General features: G+C 40.0%; 1 protein-coding gene across 1 annotated transcript in view; it reads left to right on the top strand.

Moving 5' to 3' along the window:
- hunk (hormonally up-regulated Neu-associated kinase) overlaps window positions 1-20434 on the top strand; it is a 60587-nt gene extending 40153 nt beyond the window's left edge. Inside the window, exons 7-10 of the mRNA XM_063049816.1 lie at window positions 5107-5275; window positions 8791-8871; window positions 14789-14957; window positions 18757-20434. Coding sequence (XP_062905886.1) covers window positions 5107-5275; window positions 8791-8871; window positions 14789-14957; window positions 18757-19418 — 1081 coding nt within the window. The 3' untranslated portion in view covers window positions 19419-20434. The remainder of the gene's footprint in view (window positions 1-5106; window positions 5276-8790; window positions 8872-14788; window positions 14958-18756) is intronic.
- The last annotated feature ends 697 nt before the right edge of the window (window positions 20435-21131 follow it).

The following is a 21131-nucleotide window of genomic DNA, read 5'->3' on the forward strand; positions in this document are numbered from 1 at the left end:
TACCGACAAATGCTGGGGAGTCTCGTACTCTCAGTCGCTTCATGCTGCAGAAACCGGCATAAGGGCCACAAGGCTCGGGACAGACTTTACCTTTAACTGTTCAGGGAGAGAAATAAATAATCAATTCATCTTTATCTTAACTTACCTCCAGACAGTGCACACTAGCTTTAGAATTTATTATCAGTGCAAACATCCTCTCTTCATCCATCCTGTTTAGATCCTTCATGATTCAGATGTGGAGAAATTTCTTCAGCCAGAGAGTGGTGAATTTGTGGAATTTGTTGCCATGTGCAGCTATGGATGCCAAGTCGCTGGGTGTATTTAAGGCAAAGGTTGATAGGTTCTTGATTAGATGTGGCATCAAAGGTTACGGGGAGAAGGCCGGGAAATGGGGTTGAGGAGGAGAAAAAAAGAATCAGGCATGATTGAATGGTGGAGCAGACTCGATGGGCCAAATTGCCTAATTCTGCTCCTATGTCTTATGGTCTTATGATCTTATATAATATAGAAACATAGAAACATAGAAAATAGGTGCAGGAGTAGTCCATTCGGCCCTTCGAGCCTGCACCACCATTTATTATGATCATGGCTGATCATCCAACTCAGAACCCTGCCCCAGCCTTCCCTCCATACCCCCTGATCCCCATAGCCACAAGGGCCATATCTAACTCCCTCTTAAATATAGCCAATGAACTGGCCTCAACTGTTTCCTGTGGCAGAGAATTCCACAGATTCACCACTCTCTGTGTGAAGAAGTTTTTCCTCATCTCGGTCCTAAAAGGCTTCCCCTTTATCCTCAAACTGTGACCCCTAGTTTTGGACTTCCCCAACATCGGGAACAATCTTCCTGCGTCTAGCCTGTCCAATCCCTTTAGGATCTTATACGTTTCAATCAGATCCCCCCTCAATCTTCTATATTCCAACGAGTACAAGCCCAGTTCATCCAGTTTTTCTTCATATGGAAGTCCTGCCATCCCAGGAATCAATCTGGTGAACCTTCTTTGTACTCCCTCTATGGCAAGGATGTCTTTCCTCAGATTAGGGGACCAAAACTGCACACAATACTCCAAGTGTGGTCTCACCAAGGCCTTGTACAACTGCAGTAGTACCTCCCTGCTCCTGTACTCGAATCCTCTCGCTATAAATGCCAGCATACCATTTGCCTTTTTCACCGCCTGCTGTACCTGCATGCCCACTTTCAATGACTGGTGTATAATGACACCCAGGTCTCGTTGCACCTCCCCTTTTCCTAATCGGCCACCATTCAGATAATAATCTGTTTTCCTATTTTTGCCACCAAAGTGGATAACTTCACATTTATCCACATTTAAATTGCATCTGCCATGAATTTGCCCAACCTATCCAAGTCACCCTGCATCCTCTTAGCATCCTCCTCACAGCTAACACTGCCACCCAGCTTCGTGTCATCTGCAAACTTGGAGATGCTGCATTTAATTCCCTCATCCAAGTCATTAATATATATTGTAAACAACTGGGGTCCCAGCACTGAGCCTTGCGGTACCCCACTAGTCACCGCCTGCCATTCTGAAAAGGTCCCGTTTATTCCCACTCTTTGCTTCCTGTCTGCTAACCAATTCTCTATCCACATCAATACCTTACCCCCAATACCGTGTGCTTTAAGTTTGCACACTAATCTCTTGTGTGGGACCTTGTCAAAAGCCTTTTGAAAATCCAAATATACCACATCCACTGGTTCTCCCCATCCACTCTACTAGGTACATCCTCAAAAAATTCTATGAGATTCGTCAGACATGATTTTCCTTTCACAAATCCATGCTGACTTTGTCCAATGATTTCACCGCTTTCCAAATGTGCTGTTATCACATCTTTGATAACTGACTGCAGCAGTTTCCCCACCACCGACGTTAGGCTAACCGGTCTATAATTCCCCGGTTTCTCTCTCCCTCCTTTTTTAAAAAGTGGGGTTACATTAGCCACCCTCCAATCCTCAGGAACTAGTCCAGAATCTAATGAGTTTTGAAAAATTATCACTAATGCATCCACTATTTCTTGGGCTACTTCCTTAAGCACTCTGGGATGCAGACCATCTGGCCCTGGGGATTTATCTGCCTTCAATCCCTTCAATTTACCTAACACCACTTCCCTACTAACATGTATTTCGCTCAGTTCCTCCATCTCACTGGACCCTCTGTCCCCTACTATTTCTGGAAGATTATTTATGTCCTCCTTAGTGAAGACAGAACCAAAGTAATTATTCAATTGGTCTGCCATGTCCTTGCTCCCCATAATCAATTCACCTGTTTCTGTCTGTAGGGGACCTACATTTGTCTTTACCAGTCTTTTCCTTTTTACATATCTATAAAAGCTTTTACAGTCAGTTTTTATGTTCCCTGCCAGTTTTCTCTCATAATCTTTTTTCCCCTTCCTAGTTAAGCCCTTTGTCCTCCTCTGCTGAACTCTGAATTTCTCCCAGTCCTCAGGTGAGCCACTTTTTCTGGCTAATTTGTATGCTACTTCTTTGGAATTGATACTATCCCTAATTTCTCTTGTCAGCCACGGGTGCACTACCTTCCTTGATTTATTCTTTTGCCAAACTGGGATGAACAATTGTTGTAGTTCATCCATGCAATCTTTAAATGCTTGCCATTGCATATCCACCGTCAATCCTTTGAGTGTCATTTGCCAGTCTATCTTAGCTAATTCACGTCTCATACCTTCAAAGTTACCCCTCTAAGTTCAGAACCTTTGTTTCTGAATTAACTATGTCACTCTCCATCTTAATGAAGAATTCCACCATATTATGGTCACTCTTACCCATATATTTCAGATTCCTGTGCCTCTCTCTTCTTAACTCCAGCATTACAAATCTGTCTGAGTAGCATCTACAGAATCTCCTGTATTTATCATAAGACAATCTGTCCTTTCCAAGTATTAGTCTAGTAAAGCTCTCTGAACCGCATGCAATGTATTAACATCCTTTCTTAAATAAGGCCAGTGTGCACAGTACTCCAGATGTGGATCACCAGTGCCCTATATAATTGGAGCACAGCCCTCCACTTTTCTTTGAAAACTGAAGAGAACCGTCTGCTCTTTTTGCTCAACACATGACATTTACTGTCGCTCCACTGATGAAACAAGAAACAAGCTGGCTAGAAAAGAGTTCTTCCCTGACTCACCCTCTACGTTTCACGGATGTAACATTTAAATCTACATCCATTTGTGTAGTGTGATGCTATGTTTCGTCTGAAGTTCACCTTATTTATTGATTGATTGATTTATATTTGGAAATGCAGCTCACAGTAACAGGGTCTTCCGGCCCGACGAGCCTGCACTGCCCAATTACTCCCGTGTATAATTAACCTGCTAACCTGTACGTTTCTGGAAGGTGGGAGGAAACTGGAGCATCTGGATGAAACACGTGCTCACAGAGAGAACGCACAAACGCCTTCCAGACAGTGGAGGGAATTGAACCTTGGCCGCTGGCACCATAAAGCTAACCACTACTCTACTGTGCTGGCCTCAGAAGAGAAGCTAATGTGTATGTACAGTACTGTGCAAAAACCTTACACGCATATATATAGCTAGGGTGTATCATGTCTTTCCAGTTACCAAATAACACTTAATACTACTGAACTAACACAAAGCTAAGTACTCAAATTTATGTTTCCCAACCACCTTCCTATTTTAACCTACAGTATATTTACATGTGTGTGCCTCAGGCTTTTGTACAGTACTCTGTTGGCTAGTTAGCAGTCATGGTGTAGAACTATTTTCAAGAGAAACAGAATGATAATTAAAAATGATAGATGAGGATGCTCTACCTGTGGATTTTTAATATTTTTGACCAACTGTCTAATTTGTCCTCCTGTCAGGTAAAGCCCTGTTGCAAATGATGACATGGAACTTGCTCAATTAAAGTCTGCTGCTTAGCCATATGTTGATCTTATCTCATTCCTGATCCTGAACAAAGAGCAACAGAATCCGTGTTAACATGAAGACTGGTGCCTAGACTTAAGTAGTTTAGCCTGTCTTCTAATCTCAGTGGTTTATTAAGTAGCTGCAATTTTAGCAATTGCCTGTTTCCAACAATGGCCTCAAAGGAGCAGGTTTATAAGCACGTTCATTAGGTGATATAGCAGAAGCTAGAATAATGATATTCACAGAATTAAAGCAGTCCACATGAAAAAGTAAAATTCTATAAATCAGAATCAGGACCAGGTTTAATATCACTGGCATCTGTCTTGAAATTTGTTAACTTTTCAACAGCAGTACAATGCAATACATAATAATAGAAAAAAACCTGAATTATATAAAGTATATAAATATTAAATTGTTAAATTAAATTAGTAGTCTAAAATAGAAATAAAAGAAGTTGTGATGTAGTGTTCATAGGATCAATGTCCATTCGGAAAACAGATAGCAGAGAGCTGTTCCAGAATCATTGAGTGTGTGCCTTTAGGCTTCTGTACCTCCTTCCTGATGGTAACAATGAGAAGGGGGCACGTCCTGGGTGATGGGAGTCCTTAATAATGGACGCCGCCTTTTTGAGGCATCGCACCTTGAAGCTGTCCTGGATACTACGGATGCTAGTGCTCATGATAGAGCTGACTGCTCTCTGCAGCTTACTTTGATCCTGTGCAGAAGGCCCTCCATACCAGGCTGTGAGGTAGCCACTAGAATGCTCTCCACAGGACATCTGTAGAAATTTTCAAGAGTTTTTGGATGCATACCAAATCTTCTCAAACTCCTAATTAAATATAGCTGCTGCCTTAATTAGAATAAAAGAGCCAAAATGTTGAATTAAAAAATCAAAAATTAAGGACTAGATTATGGCCTCCTTTCTCTCACTGAAGTGATTAGGCCATTTAATTACATGAGAATTGGATAATGTACGAACACTCTACTCAGTTACTCAGTTTTGAATGAAATGTTGTGGTACTTCGCTGCTGATGTCTATTGAAAATGATGAGCATTAATTACATTGTGTACTGTTGGAGTGAGTCATATGCTGTTTATCAAAAGCAAACAGCAATTAGTTCTGAAATTTGTTTTCTCTCTCCTTCCAATGTTCTGGAAAGATAAAAAAGATTGTTGTTAAACATCCAATTGTTTTTACCACTCTAGGCTTCATCCAGAGGACTTGAATCAGAGTGTGGTGCTCCACATGACTGAGAAAATGGGATATAAGCACGCTGAGGTTGTAAACACAGTGCTGTCAAACCGAGCCTCCCACACTCTTTCCATCTACTTTCTGCTCAATAGGAAATTGGATCACTATTTTAAAAGCATTGGGGTAAGTAACAGACTGAGCAGTGATGTTTTGAAAAGAACTATGCAAAGGAAGAAATTAAATTGGCAAGAAATACCACACAGCCTCTGTTGTTGTAGCAACAGAATATGCTGTGTTAGATGGATCATGGAACCTAGTGGACACGATTTGATCTTTGGTCTATGCTGATATCAGAATGGGGTTAGCTTCAGTTTCTTGGGGTTCTTGAAGGGGAAATAAATAAGTATTTTGTCTTGATTGGGTGCATTGTGGTCCTCAACCCTACTCACCCTGAAAGTATAAATGGTTGGATGTTCGATCAATAATGTTGGCCTCCACCTTGTCAAGGCTGGATTGTAAAATCTATATTTATATGATCTAGGACAGCCAAAAGTACCTTACAACCAATGTGTTTACTCCTGTGATAAACACAGCAGCCTATGTTTGCGCGATATTTAGACCATAAGATATAGGAGCAGAATTAGGCCATTCAGCCCATCAATCATGGCTCATATATGAACTCTCTCAACCCCATTTTCTTCCCTTCTATCACCCTTACTATCAACCTTCTGCTTCAAATATGTCCAACAACCTGGCCTCCACAGCCATCCTCATCAATGAATTCCAGAGATTCAAAATTCTCTGGTTAAAGAAATTCCTTCTCAGCAACACGCACAAAATGCTGGAAGAACTCAGCAGGTCAGGCAGCATCTAACGAAATGAATAAACGGTCGATGTTTCGGGTCGAGACCCTTCATCAGGACTGGAAATGAAGGGAAGAGAAACCAGAACAAGAAGCTGGAGTGGGGAAGGAAGACAAGCTAGAGGGTGACAAGTGAAGCCAGGTGGGTTGAGGGGGGGAGAGTAGGATGAAGTAAGAAGCCGGGAGAAGATAGGTAAAAAGGCAATGAGTTGGAGCAGAAGGAGTCTGATAGGACAGGAGAATGGACCATGGGAGAAAGGGAAGGAGGGGGGGCACCAGGAGGAGGTGATCGGCAGGCGAGGAGAAGAGTTTAAGAGGCCAGAGTGGGGAATTGAAGAAGAGGGAAGCTGCAGGGGAAAGAAATTACTGGAAGTTGGAAAAATCGATGTTCATGCCTATGAAATGTGTCATCATCTCTGTTCTAAAGAGAATCCCTTGTATTCTGAGGTGATGCAACCTGGTCCCGGACTCCTCCATATTGAAGGCTTCCTCTTCATGTCTAATCTGTTTCCACAAATGTGGTGAGCAGATAATCAATCACCCACACCCAACTTTTCTTTAGAACTATGTAATGTGATCTTTTATGTCAATGGAGGAGGGCCCCTGCTGCGATTGAATGACAACACTTCTGACAGGGCAGCTGTCCTTCACTCCTGGTAGTGTGCTAGTCCAAATATGCACTCTGGGCTGGGACTAACTATGACAAGTGTATAATGCTAAAGATTACAGGGTGCCTTTGCAGGAAGAAATGCAAAGAAATTCAGAGGAAATGAGTGAAAGGAAAAGGTCAGATTGATTTTAGAGTCGGTTAAAAGGTCAGCACCATATTGTGCTGCAATATTCTGTGTAGAGGATACTGTGTTCTACGCTGCCTATGCGTATATTGAACATCCGAGTGCATCTTGTGGGATGACTTTGATACATGGGTGTACTAGCCACTATTGATTAGCTGAGATTTACTGCTCCATTAAGGAATACTCTATTGATAGCTGTCTCTCTATCACTGCTTGTGCCAAAAGGGCCCTCAAGGGCAGCGGGTTTAGTATTTTGATGCTTTGTGGTAGCACTGAGAGGATGATACTTTGCAATGAGGATAGAAAATTGGATTTTTCTCTCAAAATGGGAGGCAGCAGTTGAAAGGCAGGTTGGTAAGCCAGAGGGGAACAAACTGTTTCAACCATCTGGCCTTTAAATGGAAAGAGTGGAAGTGTTTCCGAGGGTCCGCCTATGTTGAGGCACGCTCTTTGGAAGGTGCCCTTGATGGTTGTTGCTCGCTGAGTCTACACCCCTCTGAATTTAGTAAATCCTTTCTGGCCCAATTTGATTGATGGAAAGCATTTTGGTTCTCGTGCTGTCCATGAAATAGTGCAGCCATTACCCATGTTATGGAGTCAAATTGCGAATGGCATGGGTTAGTGTGGTTTAACTGGTAAATGTGAAGAAGGTGCTCAAGAACATGAGGTACTGAATATGCATGGATTTGAGTTATAGGGTCAGTTCCATGATGCAGATGTTACTTCATAGGATGGGGTCAGGAGCCACTGAATATTGAATGGATGCCACATTTCCAACAGGAGAAGATGATGCACCAGAACTGAGGATGTCAAAAATAGACACTTCAGGGATGACAAATGCAATTTTGTGGAATGGGAGATTAAGAGGACCAATAAATCAATTGAATGTATAATTGAGTGAATTTATAAATGTAGATCCAAATGTAAATATTGAACCTATCTTATATAATTATGTTTGTAAATAGTTGATTATGTGTAAAGTTCATTTCACTTTTGAAGAGTAGTGTATGGTATTTTGGGTAAAGAAACTTTTAAAGGACTGAGGTATATTTGTGTCATGCCTTTGATACATTGGTGTACCAGTCACAACTTTTTAATTGGAAGTTCACTGATTTCCTTAGCTGGTAACAACATGAAAGAGCCTACAGACAGGACTGATATTGTATAGTGTTTGATTTAGAAATTATTTAAAAAGTAAGAGTTTGATGGAAAGAAATCCACAGTCAATTAAATGTATATTTAATGTATTATTAATTTTTGTAAATTAAATTTCTTTTTAATCATTTATTAAATTCATTTAACAATTTAGGAACTCTTAAGAAGCAATAATTTATAGTGTGTCATGCATTTTCATTCACCTAGTCAAGTGCATACATCAGTCAATTTATCAAAGGAACCCCACTCAAAATTTTCCACTTGTCAACATGCTAAGTCTGCTTGATTCTAAGTTGTTTACTTCATGTTTTTTTGCATAGCAGATCATTATATTATACAATGCTTTTATTCTATTTTCTGAAACTTTAAATAATGTGAAAATTATTGATGACCTGAGAACATGATATAATTCTACAAAAAATTTTGTTGAGGTAATTAACCACTAACTATAGCTTTGAGGGAAATGGATGGGAAGAATAACTGAACACTGAACCTAATGGTACAAAAGTTAACTTAGTATGCCTACTGTTGAAGGGATAAGATTACAGAGGTTCTCTGCTTTTAATCACTTCTCTGTTCATTCCACTGAGTCCAGTAAATTCTCTAATCCAGTCAGGTTAAACCAAACAGTAATAAAAGAACAGAATGATAAAAAAAAGTTAAAAACTTTGTCAATCCCTTGAAACTTTGTTAAAACAGGATAGTGAAAGATAAATTTAGCTGAACCAAATTATTTTGTTGATTTTAAACCCAGGGACCACTTTAAAACAAAGACTCTTTGAAAGTAATATTAAATCAATACAAAACTCTTTCTACCATTTAACAGGATTCAGAACAGGACTGAGAAAATCATTTGCCAATGTTAATCATATTTACTTCTTTTGCAGAAAGCAGACTTTGCAGATGGCATTTGCTATAAGAACCTACTGCATCAGTGTGATAAATACAGACTCAAGGAAATGCAGGAGGTACAGTTTAATCTGAGTAGATCCATTTTTTTTCTTGATATTGATTTTCACATCTATGATTTTACATTTCCAAGTTGCATCCTTCAAACTAAGCGTCCTATTCTGGACATAGAATAATTATCTCAGAAAAGCAAATGTATTTTGATTTTATCTACTATCTACAAGTCATCAGTCTGGTGATTCCTTTTTAGTTCTGGAAGCTTCCTGTTTTATCTAAGTGTGGCTGTATCTGCTGGGGCTGCTTGAGCTTTGTAATGTGCAGGGCAGATCTACGTCTTGGGGACAAGTAGAATTCTCCCAAACATAATGAGGGGAAAAAAAGAAATATAGATAATGGACACTGGAAATGTTTGGACTCTCAGCATCAGTACGTAGAGATACAGTCCTGGTGAAGGGTCTCGGTCCAAAACATCGACTGTTTTTTTCTCTCCATGGATGCTGCCTGACCTGCTGAGTTCCTTCAGCATTTTTTGTGTGTTGCTCTGGATTTCCAGCAGCTGCAGAATCTCTTGAGTCTAGAATGCTGTAAAAGAAAGTCTTGCAAAGAGTTTCATGTATATGGATAAAGTGTGCAATATTTTGGTTTGATCCATGATGAGGAAGGAATCAAAACCGTTTTTTTAAAGGGAAGAGAAGGAGGAATGTTATAAAAAATAGTGCTACAACATGAAGAATGAAAAAGAGAGGAAATAGGGGCCTTCAGTAATAATAAAATACAAATACTCTAATTTTCCCTCCAGTAATATTCTGTCAATTGAGTTAATACTCAAAAGTTCCCTATTACAGGTGTCCCCCGCTTCTCGAACGTTCGCTTTACGAAACCTCACTGTTACGAAAGACCTACATTAGTTGCCTGTTTTTGCTAACAGAAGGTGTTTTCACTGTTACGAAAAAAGGCAGTGCGCAGAAAAAGCAGCGTGTGAAAAAAGTAGTGAGTGAAAAAAAAGCAGCGCGCGAAAAAAGCAGCGCGCCGTGCGCCCCGAGCAGCCACTCTCCCCCGGATTTGGAACGGCATTCTTGCTGGCATTGCTTAAACACGTGCCTGTGAGCGTCCGTTTGCAAGATGAGTTCTAAGGTATTGGAAACGCCTAAAAGAGCTCATAAGGGTGTTGAACTTAGCGTAAAACTAGACATAATTAAGCGTTTTGATCGTGGTGAACGAAGTAAGGACAAAGTGAGTTTGGCTTGTGGAAGCTGACGAAGATGATGTTGAAGAGGTTTTGGCATCCCATGACCAAGAACTGATAGATGAAGAGCTGATGCAATTGTAAGAGGAAAGGATAACAATCAAAACCGAATGCTGTAGCGAAAGTGAAGTTGTCCAGGAACTGAACGTGAAGCAACTGCGTGAGATTTTTGCTGCAATGATTGCAGAAAAGTATGACTTTAATTTTGAAAGGGTACGTAGGTTTAGGGCATATTTGCAAGATGGTTTGAGTGCTTACAAAGAACTGTATGATGGAAAAATGTGCAAGGTTAAGCAGTCAAGCATACTGTCGTTTTTCAAGTCTTCCACATCAGCCACAGCAGACAACGAACCTCGACCTTTGACATCGAGGCAGGCAGACATAGAAGATGACCTGCCTGCCCTGATCGACGATGAGATGACACCCCCGTGTCCCACCACCCCAGTGGTTCCAACCCCCAGGCCGCAGACAGATACCGATTCGCGGAAAATGCAGCAGTAGCTGGGAGGCATCCAGCACATCTTTAAGAAAAAAGCCGAAATAAACAAGCTAATTAATTAGGTGCCGCCCGGCACGTAAATGTCGGCACAGATCAGAGGCGATGCAATCAGCAATCGCCTCTGATCTGGGCAGACATATAGGTGCCAGGCGGCACCTAATTAATTAGCTTGTTCATTTCGGCTTTTTTCTTAAAGATGTGCTGGGTGCGTCCCGGCCACCGCTGGACCACTGCATTCTCCACGGATCGGTATCAGTTTGCTGCCCGGAGAGTGGGGACCACTGCACCACCCCAGCCTCCGACGACTCAGCCTAACACACCATCATCAGTGTGATCAACGCTGTCTTCCCGATTCCCATAAATGATATTACACTGTACATACGTTATTTCTACTTTATATCGGCTGTGTATTTTTACATGTTATTTGGTATGATTTGGCAGTTTCATAGCTTAAAGGTTACTGGAGAGCACTTGCACCATGTTTCTGCCGAGAGCGCTTGCGTGAGATTTTCGCTACAGAGAACAGTGCAGGCAATCGTTGTAGAGAAGTATTTCTAATTTATATAGGCTGTGTACTTATCATATCATTCCTGCTTTTACTATATGTTACTGTTATTTTAGGTTTTATGTGTTATTTGGCATGATTTGGTAGGTTATTTTTGGGTCTGCGAATGCTCATAAATTTTCCCCATGTAAATAAATGATAATTGCTGCTTCGCTTTACGACATTCTGGCTTATGAACCATTTCATAGGAACGCTCTACCTTCGGATGGCGGGGGAAACCTGTATAATATTCTGGTGTTAATACCCTAAGGTATAACTAGCTAGGGTATTAACCCTATTCCAATACCCTAATTAGTGTTCATTTTGGGAGGGCACCATCCAAAGTTGCAACAAACATGGGTGATCCAAGGACAGTGTGATATACGTATACAGTTCTGTTTTCAGGGTACTAATGACAACAGCAAAAAAAAATTCTACCTTGACCGAGAAAAGACTCCAGTTTTTCATGTAATTGAAAGTTATTTGTTATTTCTAATAAATCAGTCCCTATTGTTTCACAGTACAGACAGTCCATCTGCTGTGTTAATGGTTGCCGCTATCAGCTTACAGTGAGATGTGAAAGCTAATAGAAAGCTGTCCTTTGTTTGCTTCACTGAACAGACTGACCTCTTTGTCCACTCACCTTCAAGTTTGCCTGAAGCAGTTCGACAAACGTTTGCAGCTGCCACATGCTCTTTAGCCTTGACAATTTCTGCTTTTACAAATCTTTCTTTAGTGCAAAGTCGCGTCAAGTGTTTGTGAGATTCCTACAAAGAGCAGCTGTGTTTTAGTTTCATGTTCATGTAGTTTAAATTTCATGTTCAATTTTTCTGAGGGAATCCTGCTGATGAAGGAACTGTTTCACTTCACCAGCTGCTTTGCCTTTGAAAGTAACCTAGCTTCTGCCTGAAAGCTAAATGCACAGGACAATCAGGTACAATTGGGCATGTGCTGAGGCAATGAAATTGCCAGTCAAGCTAACTTGTTGAGACAGACTGACAGTTCCCAAAGCGAAGCTGATGCAAGCCTCAAAATGCTGAGATTCTGAGATCTGTCCTGATCACAAGTCAAAAAATATTTCAATGGGTCTGAAACTTAAGCTCTGGGTGTGTCTAACGTTCCTTCAAATGCAGTTGACTGGGGGAAAAAATAAGTTAACATGACATCCTCAAGGGTTGGGTATGGAGAAATAAGTTGGAGGTGCAGGATGTGCTCCCATGGGAATTGTTGAATTTTTTTTAATATGAGGAACTAATGCATTCAAATAATCTCACAGTAGAGGTGGCGAAGAAAGGAGAGTGTAGGCTTAAGGTGAGAGGGAGGAATTATAAAGGGGGATTTGAAGGGCAATATAAAGGGAATTCTTTTGACAGAGCCATTGTCATCTGCAATGTGCTGTGAGAGGAAGGGATGGAATCAGATATAATCACTACATGTAAGAGCTAGTTAGACATGCACTTGAATAGGCGAGGGACCAGAGGATACAGGCCTAATATGGGAAACTGGAACTAGTGTAGATAGCAAAATAGTTGGCATGGATATGATGAGTCAGAAGAATCCATTTCAGTGTTGTAATGACTGTAACTATGATTCCTTTTAATTTATGGTCATGGAATTATGATTCTTTTGAATTATGATTCTATTAAATCTACATTTTAAATTTTAAATAATTTACTTTGTTATTCCATTATAATTAAATGGACTAACAAATTAATTAATTTAAAATTTAAAATTTACATTTAATGGAATTATAGTTAAACAGAATCATAGTCATAAATTATTAAAAAATTACATTGTTAAAGATCAAAAGTGTTTAATGAAATAGCAAAATATTTTTGAATATTTATTAGATAGCTAAATCAGTACAACTCCAAAATTAAACGATGTTAAATTATTCACAATCCACAGTTCAGGGAGGCATTGCACCCCTCAGGTCTTGTTCACTAAGGCCCTGGGCTGTGCAAGTGAACTGTAGAATGAAATAGACTGGTAAATGTGGTCATGTGGCACAGCATGTGATTTTTCACTGCACAATTTCATGGGCATAGAAAGCATGTGCATGCGGTACCAGAGTGCTCAGGGACACATCACGCCGCATGCAATGCACAATTGATGTCTTGCTTGTCAAATTGATTTATGCACATGCAATTAATACAGTGTGGACCATGAACTGGAAATCAATCAGAGCAGCAGGAGCAAGGCTTGCACCTGTCCACTTTAAAGGGATCATCAATTACTTGCAGGATTTTTTTTTGAAGGGAAATTGAAGCTGAGCTTGTTTAAGTCAGGCACACAGAACTTTGGAGCAACAGAAGGTTGTTCTGAACTTTGTAGAAGTTTATTATCAAAAGGACTCTGAATTCTCCCTCAAGAGTACTCTGGGAGATGCATTTGTACCTTGAACTGTCCAGCAAGCAAGGCAGCGCGTACTCGGATGGCCTCGATACGAAGAATCTATGAGATTGAACACGAGCTGATGTTCAACTCCATTTTGCCAATTAAAGCATCCATTAATTGCTGATTAAAGCATTGAGCAAGTTTGAGACATCGAGGCGAATGCGGAAGGTGAGCGAGAGTTCAGCGCCGACTGCCTTCCTTTTTTGATAGCTGCTAAAGAAGGAGTCTGTGAGTGGCCATTTGCAGCTTGGCTTGCTGTTCCAGGCTGGTGGCCTCCCTGCATCGTGTGGCTTCTCTCTCTTTAATGAATGTTGGTGATATCCGAGGATGGTTTCATGGTTCTACCTTCATGGATTGGACTATTGTGTTTATGGACTGTGGACTTCATACTTAAATGAGAATAAAGGCATCCGTTAGTCTTGTGAGTCCATGGATCTGTGCCTGGAAAGTCTTCACTCTCCAGGGCGCAGGCCTGGGCAAGGTTGTATGGAAGACCGACAGTTGCCCATGCTTTGTCATACATATGGTTTTGATATCCTGTGTTTTTATATCACCCATTCCTTTTCCGTTTTGTTGTGAGAGGGGAGGGTGTTTGGGGGTTGACGTTCTGTTAGTTTTTTTGTTCAGGGGAGGGTTGTTTTTTTGGAGGGGGTCAATGTTCCTGTTCCGTTTTGTGCACGGTTTTGAGGGTTGGTGATCAGGATGCCATTCTCTTTTGTACGGAGGGGGTGGGTTTGATGTTTCTCTCTGGACCACTTTCATGTTCTTTCTTTGTTTTGTGGCTATCTGGAGAAGACAAATTTCAGTGTTGTATCTGGATATGTATTTTGACAATAAATGAACCTTTGAACCTTTGAGGAGTACTGAGGGTCTGTCATGTTCCGCAGCAGAACTTTGGCCTGATCTCTTTCTGTATAGACATGAGAGTCACTGTCATGAGGTGAGTCTTTCTCCATGGGACCAGCCAGCCTCTGACCTCTTTTAACTACAGTATTTATGTGGTTGCTTCAGTTACGTTCTTGGTGAATAGTGACGCCTATATGTTGGTGGTAAGAGCTCAGAGACGCTACTGGCATTGAATCTTGTTTCTTAGAGATGAGCACTGACTGGCACCTCAGTGGTAAAAATATTATTTTCTATTCATTTTAATATTGCCTAGACCTTTCTGCAAGCCAGCACAGTTTGTTTATTCTCTGATGTACTTTGAATGGAATTGTCCATTAAGATATAATTTCTTTGAAATAGTCCTTTTTGTTTGAATGATAAGTTAAATTGTTTTCTCCTTTGTAGGAAAAGAAGACCAAGGATCCAGGGAAACGAATGGATGTTATCCAGAAACCTTTCCCCAGAAAGGCAGAGAAAGGTTTTAATATTTCAAAACAGTCACCCTGTTTTCTTGCTCCAGTGAACTCCAATAAAGTTGCGCAGACTGACAGAAAGGTCGCCAAAGCTGAGCGAGGTAAGTTCAGTAGAATGGGATAAACAGGAAATGTTGGAAACACTCATCAGGTGGGGCAGCATCTGTGGAGGGGATAGAGTTACCATAGGAATATGTGCTTATCTTCTTGCACCAAATGAGCAATGTAACAGCAATTGCCCATTCATAACAGCAAAATGAGCATGAGTTCTGAAATTTCTTTCCATTAAAAATAAGTTCCAGAAAAGAAATACAATGTGCTGTATTAAGTACGTCATGCATATATTTAATACATAGCATCAAGTTGTAGAATACATTATGCATTTGGCATAAGTGACTCAGGATGAACCTCTACCCCAATGTACATCTATAGATCAATAGCTTTCTTTTGAACTTCATTACATAATCATGTAAAAGCTTAGATTTTGTTATTCAAAACACCTTTCTTGCACTGTCAAACTGTTCAATGGAAGTGTACACCACTGGAAATACAATCTTTTTGGTATAGATCTTTCAACAGAACTAATGAAACCCCCTTTCCTAAAACAATCATCTCTCTTTACAGATTTCCAATATTGCTTTTTGTCCATTTTTAAGTCCCATTGCACATTTGTACTAAAATGGTGAATAAGAAAAGTTTTCTCTAAATGTGGATGACTGCAGTGATAAATTATATGTAAACTTATGCTATTTAGAAAGTATTTTATTTATTTATTGCTTGAGGTTCAGCACGGAATAGGCCCTTCTATCCCTTTGAGCCGCTCCACCCTCAATCCCCCAATTTAATCCTAGTTTAATCACAAGACGGTTTACAATGACCAATTAACCTACCGACTAGTATATCTTTGGACCGTGGGAGGAAACTGGAACACCTGTAGGAAACCCACATGTTCACAGGAGAAGGTACAAACTCCTTAAAGGCAGTGGTGGGAATTGAACCCATGTCACTGGTACTGAAAAGTGTTGTACTAAACACTTTGCTACTGTGCTGTCCGTAACTTGTCCTCTTCCAGTTAATAATTTTTCATTTGAGTCCTTGAAATTTTAAATATCCTACACTTGCATTAAAGAAAGAATTAAGTTTATATTTTAAATTAATGTACTACGTTATAGCGGTGGTCTGCAAAAATGCAGCTTGATTGAAAATCTCGGTAACATCTTTTAAAGCAATTAATCAAACTACTTAAAATTTACTGATACTTCCCCACAAGTGTTGTAGGAAGGCCAAAGCTTCCTGGATGGTGAAAGATTTAGGAAACGGGATGGAGCTGCGGAGGGGCTCTCATGATAGATATCAACAGGTCAACACAATAATTCATATGATAGATGTTAACTGAATAATTCAAAGGAGAATAAAGCTGATTATAGCAAGTACAGAGAAGAAGAGGAAAAGGAAATGCGAGCAGCAAACAGACTGTATGAAAAATAGAACGATGATCAACGTGAAGAGGAGTTAATCGATTTAAATAATAAAAAAAGGTTGTCAGAATATGTAAGGTAAATTAGACAATGGAGAACTATTAGCGGAGAACAATAAGCTACCAAATGAATTCTTTACATCAGCATTTACTCCGGAAGAAGATTTTACCAGAGCTGTGACAAGTGAGATGGTTGTGGTAAAATAAATAAACCAGAAATAGTATCAGTATTTAAGACGGATAAATTGACTGCTTGAGAAGAAATAGAGTCATTGAATAGTACAACACAGAAACAGGCCCTTCAGCCCATTTAGTCCATGCCAAAACCATTTAAACCACCTACTCCCAATGACCTACAGCTGGACCATTGCCTTCCATATCCCTGCTATCCATGTATCTATGTATCTCTTAAACATTGAAATCAGACTTGCAGGGACCACTTGTGCTGGCGGCTCATTCCACACTCTCATGATCCTCTGAGTGAAGAAGTTTCCCCTCATGTTCCTCTTAAACTTTTCACCTTTCACCCTTAACCCATGGCCTCTTGTTGTAGTTCCACCCAACCTCAATGGAAAAAGCCTGCTTGCATTTATCCTATCTATATCCTTCATAATTTTGTATACAAATGCAAGCTTGAAAGAGGGAAATGAGGGTAAAATGTGTAAGGATTCTAAAAACTGAGGGTAAAATTTGTAAAGATCTATGTATTTAATTGTCTGTAGATACATGGGTGATGCCAAATATGGCTGACAGGTCTTATCTGCCTGAAGCAGCTGGTTTTAAGGCGCCAGTAACCTGCCTTTGCCCTTTCTCCTGTCAGTAGAAACGGTTCTGCCGGGTCTAGTAGTTAAGCCACTCATGAAAACCAGGAGCCGGACTTTGTTGTCAGAGGATATTTAAGATGCACACCATTGGGAGGGAGGAATTAATAGGTAGTGGGAGTTTATCCCGACTACTACATGCACACCCTGCCCCCCGCCCCCTCGACCGGCCATGACAACTTTAAGGAACCAATAGGTATCAATGGCATAGATAATCTAAAAGAATTTTTGTGGATGGGACACATAGAGCTTGAAATGTAATGAATCAGATGATAAGTGTACAATAACATAGAAAGGCTACGGTATTTGAAGGTGACAATATGGATTAACGAAGCATTTGGCAAAGAATATGGGATCCTCAGCTTTGTGTACAATGGCATAGGAGCAAAAAAGCTTTGTTAGAGTTACATAAAACATTAACTAGTTCCCAGCTTCCTGATTGTTTCCAATTTCACACTTGAGAAAGGTTATGGTAATTGGAAGAGGGTATATAAGAGATTTACTTGAATGGTTCCAGGTACAAGAGAGCATTGATAAATGGATTGACTAGAGTTGTGGCAGTAACTCTCCTGAGAGTAGAGAAGGCCAAGGGAGGAGATTTGATGGAGGCGTTTCAACTCCTGAAAATATACACAAGAATAAACAAAGAAGTATATTTCTATTGTATGCAGTGTTGAAATGCGGAGAGCATAAATTTAAAGTAACTGGCAGAAGAACCAGAAGGAATTCGAGGTAAATCTTATTCCATATATAATTAGGGAATGAGATGAACTGCCTTGGCACCGCCAGGCAGATAGAAATTCAATGAAACCTTGCACGGACAGAGGAAAATTGTAGAGAAATAGGACTAATTGGATTGCACTTCAACAGAGACATGGCAGGCAACACACACAAAATGCTGGAAGAACTCAGCAGGCCAGGCAGTGTCTATGGAAAGGATTGAACAGTTGACATTTACTCCCACCTTCTTGCTCTGACTTCTCATCTTTTTTTTTCTGGTCCTGATGAAGGGCCTTGGCCTGAAATGTCAGCTGTTTACTCTTTTCCATAGATGCCGCCTGGCCTGCTGAGTTCCTCCAGCATTTTGTGTGTGTTGTTTGGATTTCCAGCATCTGTACATTTTCTCGTGTATGAGACAGTGCAGGCAATAGACCAAATGACCTCTGAACCTGTTCTCCTCTATCATTCCCCACTGACTATAAAGCATAATAGAAAGTCCATTTCTCAATTATTATTATATATAAACATTTTATGTATCATATTAACCATCTATTTTAATGAAGGCTTTAGCCATTTAAAATAAACAGATTAAAGTCTCAGACTTTAGGTGCAATAATTTAATAAAAAGGCACGGAATGCATTAATTTTTTTATTTCGAGATGCAGCGCAGAACAGGCTCTTTCAGTTCACCAAGCTGTACTGGCCAGCAACCCAACCAATTTCAAGCACATATTTTAAATTATGTGCAGATATTTGCAATGCAAAACATCCAAGGTTTTCTGCTGAGTGCGTTAAGTATTTGCAAGGTTGCTGAGATAACTTATTTATTTAAATTTTGGAAATCTGAAGCCTCAAAGTCTGTTTTTAATCTTTTCCCTGCAGGGCTGTTGCCAGAACCTTGCCGCCCTATTGGATCCATCCCAGTAGGTGGAGCAACATCCAGCAAGAACGGCTACCTCAAGTCACCTTCCTTAGAGTACTTGGAAATGCATCATCCCCAGCCAAGGACTCCTTTGCCTATCAGGCAGCACGAATCCCAGCCACTATGCTTGGTGAGCTCGAAACGAAGAATGAAAGATCTATTGCCAATCACCACCACTGGGTATCATCCTGGCATGGGGCAAGAACAACAAGAACTGGTTCCTCAGCAGAGGGACATAGCATCTACACAAATGATCTTTTCTGCATCCACTGAACAGCATGAATGCTTAAGTCCCTCGAAATCTCTGAGTCATCCAGCTCACACTGTTCCAATGTATGATGGAAAGAAAGATATTTTAAGGCCCCAGAGGGCATCACTTATTCCATCAAATGCAACTAATGCAAAATCTAATGAATTGACCAATCCTTACTTGGTTAAAAGCAGAGGCAAATTCCCAATGATGGGCATTGGACAGATGTTAAGAAAACGAAATGAGGCTTTACAGTTAAGAACAGACAGTCCCATAGATGTGAGTGGCCATGTGACCCCAAAATCAAACATTATACAGAAGATACTGTATACTGCTGGCAGTCTACAACCCCAGTGCTCATTTCACTCCTGAGCCATAGACTGAGGTGTGGTTTATCTCGGGGATGCATGCATAAGGTTTATGAGATTTCTCATTCAATACACTATATAAATATATATTATATGATTTCTTTTCTATGATATTTTTACATAAATTCTCTCAGGAACTCATAGAAAATATTTAATCTCATTTTGTTGTGCTAAGCTAATTTGGATCAGAAGGCCGTGAATTTGGTCAGTATTATTATAAAATAGCACAAAATTGAACTGTTTCCTGTACAATAGTCTCTGTTGTTGTATATTAAAAAGAGCAGGGAAACCACTTCTGAAAAATCTTTGTTTGTTTGTGAGCCATTGTCTGGATTCTGAATGCTACAAATCACGCAGATGTGTTTTATATTGCACGCGGCCATTCGTCAAAGAACTTAAGTTAAATTGCACCTCGAAAGCTGCCTTGCCATGTACTTTGTGCTTTATAGGTGTCATATTCTGTGCTGATGCCATATGGTCTAAACTTCAGACAAGCAATTATGTTTCTTTTGTGGAAAGTAAGATATTTAACAGAAAAGCAAATATCTGATCAAACTTGTTAAGCAGTCTGAGAAACATTATAGAGTGGATAGCCAGAGTTTTTTATCCCCAGGACAGCAAAAGTAGAGCACATCTTTTTAAGTTGAGTGGAGGAAAGTATAAGGGGGATGTCAGAAGTAGGTTTTTGACACAGAGTGTTTGGTGTGTGGAATGCACTGCTGTAGGTGGTGGTTGAGGCTGATACATTAGGGGCATTTAAGAGACTTTTAGATAGGCATGTGGATGAAAAAAATTGAGGTTTATGGGTTATGTAGGAGGGATAAGTTATTTGAAATATTACAGAAAACTCTAGATCTAGATTTGAAAGACCTCTGCCTAATCAAAAATCTGTACTGGGAACAAACTGCCGCTATAAGAATAGGTGGAGAAGTGAGTCAGTTTACGAAAATCAAGAGAGGCGTTAGACAAGGGTATGTTTTCTCCCCTGATTTATTTAATGTGTACAGTAAAACAATATCACAAAAAATAAGAGACATCTTGGAAATCAAAGTTGGTGGTGAAAACATCAACAATTTCAGATATGCAGATGACACTATGTTAATTGCAAGTATGGAGGAAGAACTACAAAACCTAATTGATATAGTTGTTGAAGAAAGAGCAAAAATAGGTCTATCTATCAATTGCAAAAAGACAGAATGTATGGTGATATCCATAAAGAAGGAGAATCCTATCTGCAGGCTGAGAATAAATAGGGAAGACATAAAACAAGTAAAGAACTTTTGCTACTTAGGAAGCTGGGTGACATCAGATGGCAGGTGCGACTTGGACATCAAAAGAAGAATAGTGAAGCAAAAAACACCTTTACAAGAATGAAGAGTATACGGATCAATACTAAACTAGCCATGACAACTTGCCTCAGCGTACTGAAATGTTACATTTATCCAGTTATGTTATATGGCTCAGAATGTTGGACAATATCTAGTAACATGAGGAAATGAATTGAAGCAGCAGAGATGTGGTTTTTGAGGAGGATGCGAAGAATATCATGGACGAAATGAATATCTAACGAGGATGTCATGAACAGAGCAAACACAAAAAGAGAAATAATGTATGAGATCATGAAAAGGCAATGTAACTTCATTGGACATGTGATTAGGAAAGAGGAGTTAGAATGCACTGTAATTATGGGAAAGATTGAAGGGAAGAAAGCAAGAGG

This window comes from Mobula hypostoma, chromosome 6, assembly GCF_963921235.1.
Source record: "Mobula hypostoma chromosome 6, sMobHyp1.1, whole genome shotgun sequence".
NCBI lineage: Eukaryota > Metazoa > Chordata > Chondrichthyes > Myliobatiformes > Myliobatidae > Mobula > Mobula hypostoma.